The 16,663-nt window shown below is 45.3% G+C and overlaps 1 protein-coding gene across 3 annotated transcripts; it reads right to left on the bottom strand.

Annotated features, from left to right (window-relative positions):
- Positions 1-565: 565 nt before the first annotated feature.
- LOC308461474 (epididymal sperm-binding protein 1-like) lies at positions 566-15,317 on the bottom strand. 3 transcript variants are annotated; one of them, XM_080978461.1, is made up of 11 exons: positions 15,184-15,266; positions 14,121-14,301; positions 11,829-11,990; positions 10,116-10,262; positions 8,284-8,448; positions 6,552-6,716; positions 5,504-5,650; positions 4,225-4,428; positions 3,778-3,933; positions 3,508-3,569; positions 566-1,640 (listed from the first exon to the last, which is right to left on the bottom strand). In XM_080978461.1, exons 3-10 carry the CDS (start codon positions 11,893-11,895, stop codon positions 3,538-3,540), a joined length of 1,083 nt encoding a protein of 360 aa, XP_080834587.1. In that variant the 5' UTR covers positions 11,896-11,990; positions 14,121-14,301; positions 15,184-15,266; the 3' UTR covers positions 566-1,640; positions 3,508-3,537. The 3 variants fall into 3 exon arrangements, with proteins under 3 accessions (XP_080834587.1, XP_080834588.1, XP_080834586.1); XM_080978462.1 differs by having other exon boundaries at positions 14,150-14,301; XM_080978460.1 differs by lacking the exon at positions 14,121-14,301 and having other exon boundaries at positions 15,184-15,317.
- Between the last annotated feature and the right edge of the window lie 1,346 nt (positions 15,318-16,663).

Below are 16,663 nucleotides of genomic sequence, written 5' to 3'. Positions count from 1 at the left end.
TACCACTTTGTGCTGTCCCCCCCCCCCCTTTCAAACAAAGTTTCCAGTTCAGTTCCAACTTCCAAACAGGGTTCTAACATTTGGTGGAGAATGCAGTTATTGATCACACTACCTTGCATACTCTGGGAGCAGAAAAAATCTCTTTAATTGCATCCCCATTAAGGAATTCAACACATAAAGGTTCCAATCCCCCAAACATTTGCTGGAGAATGAGAAACAGTAAGCAGAACCAGCTTTCTGCAACCAGAGGAACAGACATTGTGAGCAAGCACACTGGAGCTGAAGAGGGTAGACTGGGAGTCTGCAGGCATATTGTGGGAACTATAGTGGGACTAGATCAGAAGTAGCCTGTTGTTGTTGTTGTTGACAACAACTCCCATTTTCCCTGACCATCAAGCACACTGGCTCTAGCTGATGAGAATTGTAGACCAACAATATCTGGATGGCACCATGTTGGGTACCCATAGAAAAACTCTGACAGGAATGAAGCTCCCGGTGTCAGAGTTTTTCCACTTCATTCATAGCTTCTCTGTCTTGGTGGTTCACAGTTTACAAAGCTACTCTATTGTGAATTTGCAAGGATAGGCTTTATTAAGTATTCAGGTGAAATAAACCACTTAATGTTACAGGAGGGCACATTTACAACAACCCGGGTCAATCATCCACCCACAATCATCTGAAAGTTGCACGTTTCTTGTGTACATCTGTAACATCACTCACACATCATCTAGTCATCAAAATGTAAACTATGCAATGGTACACAGAGGTCAATTATATAGGTGCCCAGAACAGAGCAGCCTCATCAGTTCTTGATAATAGTGTTCATTTCATGCTAGCTAGATTACACAGTACACCCTCCCTTTATATAGCAAAATTTAAATATTTCAGATTTGATCCCAAATGAACCCTTTTCCTTCAAACAGTTTATTCCAATTAGCAGAGGCTAGAGAATAGCAGCTATAGGGGAGGAGATGCTGTAGGCAGTACTCCCTTCTTTTTTCTCCCTTGTCTATTCACACCACTCCAGCTTCTAACATTTCACCAGGCCTACCCTATTTATACTCTTCTGCCCAACCATAATAATCTTAGATGATTAATGATAACCCAGATGCGAACCCATATGTTCATTGTTAAGGGAGTGAAATCATGGCCGTACAGAAAATGCACAATTATATTACTGCTTGATTTAAATTACTAATTTTAATTAAAATGCATTTATATGACTTAGGCTACCATGTGTATAATCCAAAAGACTACAGCTGTCAGACAAGAGAAAAATAAATTTTGTTTTTCAGCAACTGAGCACAGAGCTGCTCATCATGTGAGTAAAGGACGGGGGAGGAGTTTGTGTATCAGTGAGGAAATCTAGGATGAAAGTGACGACAGTGTTAGATATTCTGGTGGTGCTTCTGAACTGCTGTTCATTGGTGATGAAGGTAAAACATCTTCAGAGACTGGGTCCCTAGCAGAATCCTAGGCAAGGGATGAAGAGCAGCTGCAGTGTGTCAGAGACTTTATCCATAGTTGTAGCATAGGTGGAAACAGGATAGGCCCAGATGAAAACTAGCCACTTTCCACTAGTGAAACAGTGTAGTGGGAATCACAGACGTCCAAGATATTGGTTGATTGGTTTTGGTAATCTGGTGGGAAAAGATACATGCTGGTTAGTTACCAACAACACCTAATGTCAGAGCCAATAGGCATGTAGCAAGTCCAATAAAGCTAGAAGGCACAGGGTTCATGAGTATACTGATTTCATGAATACTCCAAAGGGCAGCATTCTCAGGCATAAGGAGCCCTGGGGCATGTCGTTTCCAGAGTACCCAGTGTGTGCATTAAGTATTCGGGCAACATAGGAAACTGCATTTCACAGAATTATTGGTGCCTGGGGTGTTGCTACTTTAGCCTTGAAGGAGCCAAGGAGAAAAGGTCTTACAGAAAGGTTTCCAGAACTGTCACTTGGTAACCAGAAAAAGAAGAGGGTGCAAGTCAGTGTGTCTTGATGCCATGGGGAGGCTGGATGTAGAGGAGTGGTGGGAGGCACTAGCTGGGGAACCCCCAAGAGAAGAAGGTTTGGAGCCAGGGGAGTGGTGGTGGGATGACGATGAGTGGTCAGAGGGAGAAAAGGGAGAAGAATGGGAGGAGGAGATGTTGGAAGCTGAAGAGGTGACAGGATTTATTGAGCAGAAAGAGTCTGTAGCAGACATCAGGCCAGAAGCAGAAGCTAGAGAGGAGCAGGTCAAAGAGGCAGAGATCAGGCAGGCTGCTTAAGAAGCCAAAGGGTCTCCCCTTCCTGCTGTGACCAGCTCTCCTTCCCCCTGGTCTCCCAGGGCAAAGGAGACACACACACATCAAGAAAGTCTTAAACTGCTTGGGAAGGATCTGGGGGGGCGGGGAGGATTAGACAACTGTGGGAAGACGGGGACCTTCAGTTCTCACAACTGCCTCATTGGGGCAAGTTCTACCAGGAAGAGTTGATGTGCTCACTAGACCTGGCCTCCTGAGCTGTTTGTTTCTTGGAATAAAGAGTTAAGTTCACTGATGCTGTGTATATTTATTGACCTGCTCCTGGCACTTTCCCCTGGCACTTGATGAGAGAGGCATTCTGACTCTTTTGTGTGCTTATTTATGTGATTGGAAGCATGGCCAGGTCCAAATTTCAAAATTAGGAAAATAAACCAAGCTGTTATCTATATGTGGCTTGGGGAGGTAGGAATCACCTTGACTTGCTAAGCCTAATTCTAAGTGAAGGGAAAGGAAGTTTGCTCATCACCAGTTTTTCCCCAAATTAACTCTTGATCATTCATGTCTACTGAAGTGCTAAGCAGTATTGCATGTTAAAAGAGACAGGGCCCAAAGCAAGGGTGGAGAACCTCAGAACACTCTCTATTTACCGTATTTTTTGCTCTATATTCTCACTTTTTCCCTCCTGAAAAGTAAGGGGAAATGTGTGTGTGTTATGGAGTGAATGCAGGCTGCGCAGCTATCCCAGAAGCCAGAACAGCAAGAGGGATTGCTGCTTTCACAGCGCAGCGATCCCTCTTGCTGTTCTGGCTTCTGAGATTCAGAATATTTTTTTTCTTGTTTTCCTCCTCCAAAAACTAGGTGCATCTTGTGGTCTGGTGTGTCTTATAGAGCGAAAAATATGGTAGCCCTCAGGACTCTCTCCAGGCCTCACACTCTTTGTGAGACACAGCCCTCACCAGCCCTGCTTTGCACCTTCCTTGGATGTTTTTGCTGGGCTCCAGTGTATCATCAGACTCTGATAATGCTTCTTGGTTGATGGGAAGGAGGATAGAGAAGGGTGTGAGAGTGTGAAGGAGCCAGCCTACTGTACAGAGGTAAAATTTGCATTTATTGCTGAACCCACAGCTGCTCCTGGCCCCGCCCACCACTGTCATGTGGTCTATGGAATGTTGCCCAGAAGGGAATATGCCCCTCAAGCTGAAAAATGTTCCCAGATTGAGAGACAAATAAAAATTACATGGAAACATGAAACACATTTACCTTACTGATAGTTGCCGGTCTCGCTTGTCTTTATGGCTGATAATCTTCTTGTTTTTTCCAATCTGTTGAACATAAGGTAAAGTTTTGTTGGGGGGGGGGATTTAAGCTGTAAAAGGAAACCAGGACTTCAGGGGAACCTAAATATAGATACAAAACTGCACAGAATGGAAAACTGAAAGCTTTCTAATCTGTGACGCTTCCACTGTTGCTCTTGCTGCCCATGCCTACTATAAAGTACTTTATGAAGCACCAAGAAGGATTCATTCCTACCTGAAGGTTCGCAGTATTTCCACTGGCGTTCTGTATTATAGTTGCTGGTGAGAGAGCACCAGTACTTCCAGTTTACTGTCCCATCTGATGTACAGCTTGTGTAAGACTTGCCATTGTAGGTGAAAGGAAAGAAACAGCGCTTCGTAGATTCTCCATCTTGTCCCGTGAGGATTGGGAGTGGAATGTGAGAGAAAATCATGAGATGAGCACCTCTAGCAAAGGAATAAGGAGGCTAGGAAGCTATCTTAATAATACTTCTGATTATTTAGAAGTTATTTGCTCCCAAATAAGTGTGCATTGAATTGCAGCCTGCAGCATATTACTTCAACACATTAGGATCAAAATCTGCTTGGCGGCATGGGCTTCCAAGTAAACATGCATAAGATCAGGCTGCATGTCTGAAACCAACTTTCTCCTACACCCCCACCTGGGCAGCTTTCTGCTAACCTGGTAATAAAACTTCCCCACTTCTCAAATTTGTGTCAGCACAGAAGCTCCATAGCTTTTGCTCATCGTAGTTTGGAGTAGTGGAACACCAGTATCCCCCATTCTTCTCGCCGTCGTCATCCTCATTGGTGCAGGCATCAAATGTCTGGTTGTTGAAGGTGAAAGGGAACCAGCAGGGCTGGCCATTGGAGTTCCCTCCATACTCTGCAGACAGGGGGGACACAAAAAATAACATGCCGTAGAGTTTTGTCGAGTTGTCAAAGAGAACTGTATGAAGGATATGGGCAATGCCTCTGCATTCAAGGACTAGATAAAGACAGACACTTAATGAATTAGGCCAAGGCCCACCTCCTCCAACATCCTGTTTTCACAGTGGCCAGCAAGATGCCTATGGGAAGCCAATACAAGAAATGAGTGCAACAGGAACCTCCCCACTTCTGATTCACAGCAGTTACTAAACACAGGCATTGGAGGTGGAACACTGCCATTGTAGCTGGTAGTCTCTGGGAGCCTTATTATCCATAATTTGTCTAACCCCCTTTTTAAAGCCAGCCACGTTGGTGGTCATCGCTACATTTTGTGGGATTGCAATTATATCCAATTAAAACTCAGTTAAAATCCTGTGATCTGCAGAGTCACCATCCAGGAAGGCCACTTTAGGAAGACACCGTACAAGGAGCAGATTAATGCCCATATGGCTCTGGGCAACTGGAAACAACAGAACATGTATTTTTTCACTGCCAATACTATACAGATATACAAGCTAGGTTCACGTTGTCCAGGCATAGGCATACTTGGCCCTCCAGATGTTTTGGAACTACAACTCCCATCATCCCTAGCTAACAGGACCAGTGGTCAGGGATGATGGGAATTGTAGTCCCAAAATAGCTGGAGGGCCATGTTTGCCTATGCCTGATCTTGCCTATACTACATAAATTCCCAGGTCGTGCAGAACAACCTTATACCTCCCTGCTACTTCAAGATGAAAACCCAGATGTTACATACTCAGTTGCTAGATTCTGCACTGCCATGATGAATATTCATCAAAGGGTGGTTTGCACCACAAACTAGGCCCAAAATGAGTGCTCACAACTTACACTGTGGGCGCCCTTTGCAGGATCCCGGGGACCTACCGGCTGCTTGGGCTGGCCTGCCTCTCAGTGCTATTCTTTGGAGGTTCCCACCAAACCTCAGTCATTTAGCACTGCTGGAGGTGGGGCCAGTCGCATAAATAGGAGGCGAAGCCGGCAGCAGCCAGGCAGTCAGCTCAGGACTCTACCTTGGAGGGAACATCCTTTCCAACTGCTGTCTTTGTCATAGTCTGGAGTTGTGGCACACCACAGCTGCCCATCAAAACTTCCTTCTTTGGTGCACGAGGAGTATGACTTGTTCCTAAACTTGAAGGGAAAGACGCAGGAGGCAGGTTCTGAATAGAAACAGAGTGGAGAGGTGAGTCATTAACTGAAGCAACATAAAGAGGGGATTGGTGTGATATTCATATTCCGTTGCATTTTGTGTGCATGCTAGCCAGCTGTAAGGGGAATTGGCCAAATTCTGCAGATAGATAGATAGATAGATAGATAGATAGATAGATAGATAGATAGATATAGATGAAATGGATTGAATCCAGGTTATGTCAGTTGTACTCGGGTACCACTGAAATCCACTTAAGTCACGAATTTGTCTCATTGATTGCAGTAGGATTTTATTATAAAATGACACCTTAGATATAATGTGCATTCAGATGTGGGAATTATTGTATTCGTTTTCCTGTTTACAATGTTGGCACTTCTGTCCCTTTCCCAACATTCCTTGTACACTGCATTACCTGTGGAGTTATGGAACGGTGTCTTCCTGAGGGATATTACTGCATGTTGCACTAGATTTCGTTCACATTGTGTCCCACAACAGTGTGTGCCATCAGACGGGCCATCAGCCCTTAATCTTCATGTGTGCTTCTTTTCTCCCAAGGCCAGGAAAGAATTGGATTCAGAAATACAGCCCCAGATTTCATCACATGTGTGGCGGTAGTGTGTTACATAAAAACCATGGGGAAAATTATAGCACATAACTCCCATGATTTTCCACTTTAACTGGGTTGAATAAAGTACTTCCTGAATGCAGCCAATATTGTGAGGACCAACCCTACTTTTAACCTGGCCTGGGACTTCATAGTGAAGGACAGGTATATAATAATAATAATAATAATAATAATAATAATAATAATAATGGCCAGGTGTTCAGCCCTTATTTGGGAAAAGGAAGAGAAACATTTCTGGTCTGTCACCCTGAACAGCCTTTCCCACATACTTCCCTATTTTGCTTACTTGAGGGTTCACAGTATGCCCACGTCGGATTTTCATCGTAGTTGGTGACAAGAGAGCACCAGAGCTTCCCATCGAATCTCCCATCTGTTGTGCAAGCTTTGTACCACTTGCCTTGGAAGACGAAAGGGAACATGCAGGGCCCTGTAGCTAAATTTGCATCTAGTCCTGGAAGAAGTGGAGAAGAGAGAGAAGGAGGGGCTTCCTTAATAACCCACAATGCTTCTTTGTCCTGCTGAGTGCGCTCAGCAATCAGATTCCTATGCCTGATTAAATCATGGAACAACTACCCACATCACCATCCATCTAAAGTTTTAAAAATGCTATCCTATGCACAGTGCTATTTTTCTAGAAGAAGAGGTGCCAGAACTCACCATGTAAGCCTCCCATGTTCTCTTATAATGGCAATGGAGCCCACCTGAGAGGTGCCAGAACTGAGTTCCACCACGTTCCGGCTGAAAAGAAGCCCTGTCTATGCATATCTGCTCAGAGGTAAGTCCCTTTTGGGTCAATCAGACTATAAAACGAGGCTGGGGAACTTCAGGGCTGGGGACTGAATGCACCCCCAGGCCTTTCCCCAGGTCATACTCCCTCCCTAGTGTCACTGCTCACCAGCCCTGCTTTGACCCCTCCTTGAGTGTTTTGGGATAGCTAGAATGTGTCCTTGAACTCTGATAATGCTTCTTGCATGACTGAATGAAGGACAGAGAGGGCTGTGTAAGTGTAAGGTAATATGGACATTCTTTGCTGTGCTCACTTTTCCTTCTGACTCCTCTCATCACTACCATGTGGCCCTGGGAACGTTACCTAGAAGGGAATGTGGCCCTCAGATGGAGGTGGAATCCTCAACTCTGGTACAGCAGAAGGAGAGAAAGAATTGCAGGAACTCTGCACCAGGGTGTAGCTATTGGCTCCATCACCCCCCACCATCGCATCCGCCGCCTGGAGTGCGACCGGTGCAGGACTGATCCACCCTGCCGGGGGGATGTGAGTGCCGCTGCATTGATGCACCGGGGGGTTCGTCACACACACCCCAGGGATGGCATCTGGGGCAAACTGCCCCCCCCTGCAATGCCACTGCTCCGCACTGATAATCTGACTATTGACTGTTGCAAGCCGCTCTGAAAGCTTTTACCACACACCCCTCTTCAATCAAGCATGGGGTAAAACATGTTTTAAGTAAATAAAGAAAAATACTCCCAAAACAGTGTGTATAGGATTGCCGCTCATGTTCCATTGATTCCAATGGGAGAAAATTAAACATATGCCTAACCCTCCAACATTTCTCCAATGAAAATAGGGACACCCTAAGGAAAAGCGGGGCATTCCAGGAGCAGATCAAATAAAAAACCAGAATGGCTTCTGTAAATCTAGGACTTTCCCTGGAAAATAGTGACACTCGGAGGGTCTGTAATCCACCCACTAAAATAAATGGAAAAACTGCTTAATTTTGGGTGGCTCTGACACCCTTAATTTCACACTTCCATTTTGTAATGTGACTGCCTGGCCAATGCTGATGCTGATGTCAAAGTGAAAGCAAAGCACTGGAAAGGAGAGTTTACAAAGAGCATTTGCAGAGAATGGAATTTACAAGGGAATTTACAAGGGAATATTCTCAGTAATGTGTACCCCAAAAAAATCATTCATTGTGCTTAATCTACAACCAGCCATCTTCCAAGCCCTGTGACGCAACCCAGCCCTGGCTTCTAATACAACAGGCCCCCAGTTTACATACTGGTGTCAGCACAGAAGCTCCACTTCTTGTCCTTATCATAGCTTCCTGTTGTAGCACACCAGTAGCGCCCTTTTATTTCGAATTTGTTAGTGCAGGTGTAGTAAGTATGGCCTTTGTAGCTGAAGGGGAAAACACATTCTGCTCCATTCGAGTTGCCTCCATATTCTAGGCAAAAGACAAAAGCAGAGTTTGTGCATGTTTATGCCAATAAATCATTAGTAACAGTTTTCTTGCTTCTTTCTTATATTATCCTTTTTAAAAAAAAATAGTCACACCCTATCGCAGGGGCAGGGAACTGGATGCAGCCAACAGTCAGATTCTTACCTGCCCCAAACACTGTGGGCTATTTTGACAGGTAGGCAAGACAAATCAAACCAGGCAGACAAAGGCTTCAGGATCTGTATATGCTGCTGATCAACTGCCCACCACCAAACCCCATTTCCTTTGCCTGCTGGGATTGAAATCCAACCACTCAGGCAAAGACACATAGTGCCTATATAGACACTGCCTCTGGGGGTTGTCACAGATACGTATCATTAACGAGAATTAAACCTATTTACTTCCTGAATGGGGAGGTCAGAGGGTTACTATATGTTACACAAAAGTATAAATGTGTCATTGCCCATTTACTGGCGGAGGCACATTTGAGTAGAGTGACTGAGAGCAGAAAAGCAGTGATAGAGTATGTTGACCCCTATCTCCATATTGCCTAGACACACACACACGTTCAAACATGTTTGCATGGGCCGATATGCAGTATCAACACTGCAAGAGGGGAAAACAGCTAATGGTGAGCAATTTGGAGTAGGAAGATGGTTAATCACTCCCTGCAAAGCTGCTCTTCTTAACAATAGGATGAGATTGAGACTGTAATGAACTTTGTTAATCTTTTTGGTCACCTCCAGAGCAAAATATCTTGCAGGAGGGATTCATGTCCACATCAGGAATTCAGGTTTGCACAGTTGAAGTAGCTTAAAGCCACTTTAAAATACATACATACATACTTTTACAAGTAATAAAGCGGCAGAGAAATGCCCTGAACAGTCTGGGATAAACAAATGTCTAATGGTAAGACATATACAGTGGTACCTCAGGTTAAGTACTTAATTCGTTCCGGAGGTCCGTACTTACCCTGAAACTGTTCTTAACCTGAAGCACCACTTTAGCTAATGGGGCCTCCTGCTGCCACCGCACTGCCGGAGCACGATTTCTGTTCTCATCCTGAAGCAAAGTTCTTAACCTGAAGCACTATTTCTGGGTTAGCAGAGTCTGTAACCTGAAGCGTATGTAACCTGAAGCGTATGTAACCCGAGGTACCACTGTAAATGTTGTGCAAACAAATCAGCATGAATGCTTGCTGTTGTATAACCTCCCCACAAACAGATCAGAACAAATGTTCCATCAGAGGAATATTTACAAGAGGGCAAATGGGCAACTGCCCAAAGGAGCTAATTTGAAGAGGGGGCAATGAGCATTACTGGGCATTGTGAGGATTAGAACTCCCTTTAGGATGGTGCAAGAGGACTTTTTGCAAGCTCAGAAAATGGAATAATATATTTAAGAGGAGGAGGGAGAGGTGGTGGTAGAGTAAGGGGAATCCCAGTCCCACTGGCCTGCTGGTGATGCTTGCTAGCCATAGGATTGCCACCCCCATTGGATTCCACTGCCTGAGGTTGCTGCTTCCGTCTACCTCATGAGCAGGCCAGCCCTGCTAGGACCTTTTTGGATCGATTTCAACTCATAGAACACTTCAGTGTGTAAATAAACATAGTCTGCAGGATGACATATTAACACGCAAATGAATGTTACCAGAAGGACTGTATGCCTCTCACCTCTAAGAGCACATGGCTTCCATCTATGATCCTTGTCATGGTTTTCAGTTGTGGCACACCACAGCTGTTGGTCAGGGTTGCCATCAGTGGTGCATGAAGAGTAGTATCTGCCATTGAAAAGAAAGGGGAGAACACAGCCTGGAGGGGCTGGAAGGGAGACAAAGGAAAAGGAAAAATAAGGAAAGTTGCACCACACTCAGCAGAAACTGTGTGAAAAGAAAAATACAGAAGAGATGGCCATCTATCATGGATGTTCCTTGGGTGTCCAGGAGCTAGGTTTGATTCAGTTCGCATTTAAAGGCAAATCTACCAAATTCGCACTTTTCAAAACAATGTGCCTTCAAAATTCTCACGTCTCCAAATTTTGCAGTGGAATTCTCTAACTGAACAATGTGTACAAAAATGCATGGTGCACTATGGACCCTTTTAGGGCCTGGCATGCACACTGCAGGGGAGCATTCAACAGCAGCATACTTTACTAATTTGGTTTATTTGGTTAAACTACTTGTTATATATAACCTTTCTTCCACTTGTGTCTCATACGTTTCATTTGGGTGTGGGAGCAAAAAAAAAGCACCCCAATGGCAAAAAAAATCGATCAACTTTGCCAGAATTTATTTTGACCCAGGTGCTTCTGTTTTGCTTTGCTTTGGTTTCAGTATTAAAAAAGGTCAGTGATGAAATGGCTAAAATCTAGGAAAATTGTTTGCTACTGTGCAGGTTTCAATAAATAAGGAGAACCCCCTTTTCTTGGAAGAAGGAAATATCACTTTTATTTAATATGGGGCTCCTTTGTAAAATACTGGGTGGAACATGATAAACTGAATTACAGAGAGCTTTATTTGATGTAATGGATCAAATTAATATGTGGAATTGGGGGGGAACGGAGACATGGTGTCTTATTTGGATGGCAAATTACTTATTTCCTCAGCATGCCCGATTATGATAACATTACTAGTTATGTAATTACTGGTAATCTGTCATTTTTCAATATGTCAATTTGTGTGTTTTAATATTCAATGCAAAAATAAAAGATTAACTATTAAAGCTAAAATCAACTGCAAGGGATTTGTTGAAAGTAGGACTCCATGATATTAAATAAAAGAATTCCTTCCAGTAGCACCTTAGAGACCAACTAAGTTTGTTATTGGTATGAGCTTTCATGTGCATGCACACTACTTCAGATCGGTAACTAGATCCATGATATTAGGCACTTTTGATGTACACTTTTTGGCGCCAGCTTTTTTTAAAAAAATGCTTAAGCAAGTCTGCCCATACAGGTAATCCCATTTGATATGATGTAATATAGACCATATTTTTCTGTGTATAAGACTAAACATTTTCCTACATTCTTGAAGTTTAAAAGAAGGCGTTGTCTTATACATGGATAGTGCATAGTGCATTTTCTTAATTTTGAGTCCCCAAATATAGGTGGCGTCTTATACACAGGGGCATGTTATACATGGAAAACTACGGTAATATGTGTTTCATAATGCATATTTTTTAAAACTCTTGGCTTTATTGGGGGGAATAGGGTGGCTTATTTTCAGTATTTATTTTATCAATAATATTAATGCATATTTTATGTAAACCACTTAGAGGCTTTCATGATTAAGTGGTATAAATCTCATTAAATAAATAAGAAAGTAAAATGACACACACACCAACCCAGCAGAAAGGGGCCAGAGAATTGACAGGTGGAGTGGTTCTTACCTTCAGATGCCATAAGTAGTGGCAGAAGAGCCCAGGTGCATGTGAGGAAAGCTATGACAGGAGCCATCTCTACTCTCAGTCAGGGAATCTGACAGGCGTGAAGAAACCACATCATGCTCATTCTTTATATAGGCCCTGCCCGGCCACATCTTCCTCCCACAACTACAACAGAAGGAGATGTTCAAAACCCTGCTATGTTAAACCTGACCTTTTCAAACAGCATTAGACCGCTCCCATTTTTGCTTCACTTCTGCATGAGCTGATACAGTACAGGACAAAGCTTTTGCTTGGGATTGCCAAATGGCTAAAGGGAAGAAAATTGCCATTGCCTGCTCCTATCTCTTTAACAGAGGCTACACAGACTGAAACTAACAAGTGAAGTTTTCATCCCTGAGAGCTAAACACAATGACCTGGAAATTGCTGCTGATCTAGCCAGCATATCGGTTACATTTCACATACTTAGACCAACGGTGATACATGTCCAACAACATAGTCCTTTAAATAAGTTGGGTGCTTGGAAACTCTGCCAGACCACCGGGGACTGGTAGCCAAGTCTGGGGGGCCACCCAATTCTTGCTGAGGCTGTGGTGCGACCCTAGGTGGCATTGAAACCAAGTCCCCTGGATCCGCTGCTGTGGGTGGAGCCTCCGCAAGTGGAGTGGTCTGAGTCTGTGGTAAGTCTGGCAGACCCTCTGAAGTGGCTTGGTTCGGCTCCACGCTGGCAGTTTGCGAGAGAGGTGGAGCCTCACCATCTGTAAGTGTCTCTTCCGGAGCCACGAGCGCAGTTGGGGGCACCACGGTAGTGTCCAAGTCCCCAACCCTGCGCCTAAGCTGGTCTATGTGCAGGCGCCACAAGCGTCTGTCTTCGAGTGCCACCTGGTACGAGCGAGGTCCAGTGACTCCCACTACTGTGGCTGGCACCCAAGGAATGTCCCCCACATAGTTCCGGGCAAAGACCTGGTTTCCTGGAACAAATGACCGTGGTGCATTGGCACAGCCTGGGGGTTCGGCCATGGCAAAGTCCGGGTGCAGCCGGTAGAGCGGGGACCTGAGGCAGCGGCCCATAAGCAGTTCAGCAGGACTCCGCCCTGTGGCCGCAGGAGGAGTGATGTGTTGCACGAACAAGTATTCGGTGACCCGCTCATGCCAGTCTCCCCGGTCCAGGCGCGCCAGTGCCTGTTTTGCCGAGCGCACCATTCTCTCCGCTTGCCCATTGCTGGATGGATGAAATGGTGCCGTTAGGGCATGGTGGATGCCCAGTCCCAAAAGATACCGCTCAAAAGTGCCTGACGTGAACTGCGGTCCATTGTCGGAGACAAGGACATCAGGACACCCATGCGTCACAAAGAGGCCTCGCAGCACCCGGATGACGGCCTCGGTAGTGGTGGAGGGCATCAGGGCCACCTCCAGCCATTTGGAATAGGCGTCCACCACTACCATAAAGGTCCGGCCGTGAAAGGGGCCGGCCAGATCGATGTGCACCCTCGACCAGGGTGTCTTTGGCGTCTCCCAGGTGTGTCCCTTAGCTGCCGGTGGTGCAAGCCTTGATTCTTGGCACGCTTGACAGGCGGACACCCAGGCAGTGATGGCATCGTCCATGTTAGGCCACCAGACGTAACACCGAGCCAACGCCTTCATTTTGATTCCCGGGTGGCCAACGTGCAGAGCCTCCAGGACACGTTGACGGAGTCTTTGGGGAATCACGACGCGGTCTCCCCACAGCAGACAGCCGCGATGAGCCAAGAGTTCATGTTGTCTGGTTGCGAACGGTTGGAACTCAGATGCAAAAGGCCCTTGTGGCCACCCCCTCCACACCCAGTTGAGCACACGGCTGATGGTGCAATCCTGGGCAGATGCGGAGGCCACAGTGGCAGCCGATACAGGCGCTGCCGAAAGATCCTCAATCAGGAGGAGCGATGAAGCAGGAGCCGGGTCTTCCACAAACGCTGGAAGAGGGCAACGGCTGAGGGCGTCGACATGGCCCATCGATTTCCCTGGGCGATGGACAAGCCGGTAGTGGTAGGCAGCCAGGAAAACAGTCCATCGCAGCATGCGTGGCGAGAGGACCGGTGGAGTTGGACGATCACCGGCGAGGAGGCCCAGGAGCGGCTTGTGGTCAGTGATGAGGTCAAAAGTCCTGCCGTAGAGGTATTCATGGAACCTCTTCACTCTTGCTTTGCCTTCCCTCCCAGTGCTTCCATCCCCACTCAGTTCCCAAGGACCACCACCACCGTCCAGGCCATGTGACACACACAACTCTGTCCTCTTAACACTTCACAACTGCTCATCACCTCACTCTGACACCTGCTTCAGGTAATACCATGCGCTGGAGAACTGGTGTCTGACTGGTGCTTGTTTTGTCTTGCTTCCTACCAGGCAACAGGTATCATTGGGTGAGGTGGCCACGGAAATAAACTCTTCAAGTTCCTGTTATCTCTTCATTGCCCTTTCCAAAGCAATCTGCCAAATCTACTGTGAGAGTCCCAAAACAGAGAATTTATTCCTCTGCCCCCCACAAGCTCACTCAAGGTTAATAATGATGGTTGCAAAGAGCAACAGTGTACTATTAAAGTCCTTAATTATTATGAAATAATATGTATATACTGGTCACTTAGTCCAAGGTTTTGTTACTAATTTTCCATTACCATGATTGACATCAATTGAAGCATTCCTCTGGGACAGCCTTTTTGTTGTTATTGTGACAATTGCAGGGGCAAAATGGATTAATCCCTCTCTCCCAACATGCTGTGGTTCTGATTCTAATTTTTTGAAGGGGGAGTGGCTGTGCCTGCTATTTACCATTCAGAAGACAAGCCACAAATCCAAAAATGACACATATAAATGATACATATGTTACTTAGTCCCAAATCTCCTTTAATTCAGTGGGATTTGGGGTGACCTTGAAGCTCATTTGGGCCAGTCCCTATCTCTCAGACTACCTACCTACCTCACAGGGTTGTTGTGAGGATAAAGAAGGGAGAACCAAGTACTCTACCCTGAGATCCTGGGGGGGAAATAGAATATAAATATAACAATACTCACCCCCATCGTTCTGCCCAGACACTGAAATCCAGCTCCGAGGGCCTTCTGGCGGTTCCCTCACTGTGAGAGGTGAGGTTACAGGGAACCAGGCAGAGGGCCTTCTCGGTGGTGGCACCCGCCCTGTGGAATGCCCTCCCATCAGTTGTCAAGGAAATAAACAACTATCTGACTTTTAGAAGACATCTGAAGGCAGCCCTGTTTAGGGAAGTTTTTAATGTTTGATGTTTGATTCTGTTTTCAATCTGTTGGGAGCTGCCCAGAGTTATTATTATTACTTAAAGACATTTCTGAAGCAGCGCCTTTCTTACTCACTTTCCCCCCGATTCTTACACCTCTCAGCAAGTTCACCATGTTTTCCATCTGAATTTTCTAACTGTTCAACTGGCCCCAAGAACCCCACTGTCCAATCAGACCTTGCTGTTACACAAACCAATCACACATTAGAGCAAAGCAACCAATCATATAGAAGTTCCATTGTTTGTCCAACCAATGGGAATGGTGTGTTATACAATCATGCATTAGAACAAAACCACCAATCGTATAGAAGTTTCATTGTTTGTCCAGCCTATGGGAATGGTATGTTTTATTGGGTGCTATATCCAGACCCTAAAGAACACCCAGGGCCAGCCCTACCAGTAGTGAGGTGCCTGCCTCGGGCAGCTGATTTTAAGGTTTATGAAAGGGCAACAAATTGTTACCTATTTAATTTTATTACTGTTGTATTTTCGCAGCCAGAGACAGGGAGAGAGGTTTGTAGGATATTTCTGCCTCAGATTAAAAATAACTCACTAAGGTACAGTGGGACTGGAGAGCAAATGGGAGGTTTTCCTAACTGTTCTCCAAACTGCTAAAATACCTGCTCTATCTCACTTTTTGGGAGTCAGTGCATACATAGGAGGGAAGAGTTAAATTCTCAGAAGGAACGTGGCCTAACTACCTACGAAGAAGCTCTTGAAGCAGGGTTTATCACTGCTGTCAAACAGAACAAAAGCCACGCTTAGAAGGTAATCGGCCGGTAACTTTTGTAGATAATTCTATGGAAGATAGGGTGTCTTTGTTCACTAATGCAGAAAAAGTTGTGATAACAAGACTTATACAGGTGACCCAAAACAAGCAGTGATAATTTCATGACTGAGAGGAGCAGGAGGACCTCGCTCACTCGCCCCATCCCTCCTATTGTGACTCACACCACCCTCCCCACACCACTGTCCATGTATTAGAGGTTGTATCTGCAGTCTGAATGTATATAGGCTCATCCCAAGAGTTGGAACTCTGAAAACATAAGGTTCCACCTCATGGGGCCAGACTTTGTGTGTTTGACAGGCTGCCCCACTGCACTCAACAAATGGATGGCCTGGGGAGTGGCTGGTACAGGGCCTGGGTGAGGGTTAAGGTGTGGTGCCCTCACTATGGAAATTTGGCAGCCCAACTCTTTATTGGTTTTTTAGAAGATCAGTAAAGACCATAATGTACCAGTGTGCATTTGGGGACCCTATTATAAACCAAACCCCTGGTGAAACCCAGAGGTCTGTGACTGGATCTCTCACACCATCCAAAACTCTAAATAGGGAAAGTTCTATTAATCCTTTCCACCAAAACCATTATACCAATCTGAATCCACCCTGCCACAACCTGCTATTTACAGTGCAGGATAAAATGTATTAGAACCATTAGAAAAGCACCCTACCCCAGAGAGTGCATACTAGGTAATTTCGATTTAAAATTCAAAGTGGATTAATTTCTCCCTCGTGCATATTTGAGGCATGGTAAGATTCCTACAAAAGAGGCTCTT

The sequence above is a fragment of the Podarcis pityusensis genome (genome assembly GCF_964106645.2).
Source record: "Podarcis pityusensis genome assembly, chromosome: 13".
Lineage (NCBI taxonomy): Eukaryota > Metazoa > Chordata > Lepidosauria > Squamata > Lacertidae > Podarcis > Podarcis pityusensis.
Note: the sequence above shows the minus strand (reverse complement) of the source record. Positions and strands in the feature narration are given on the sequence as shown.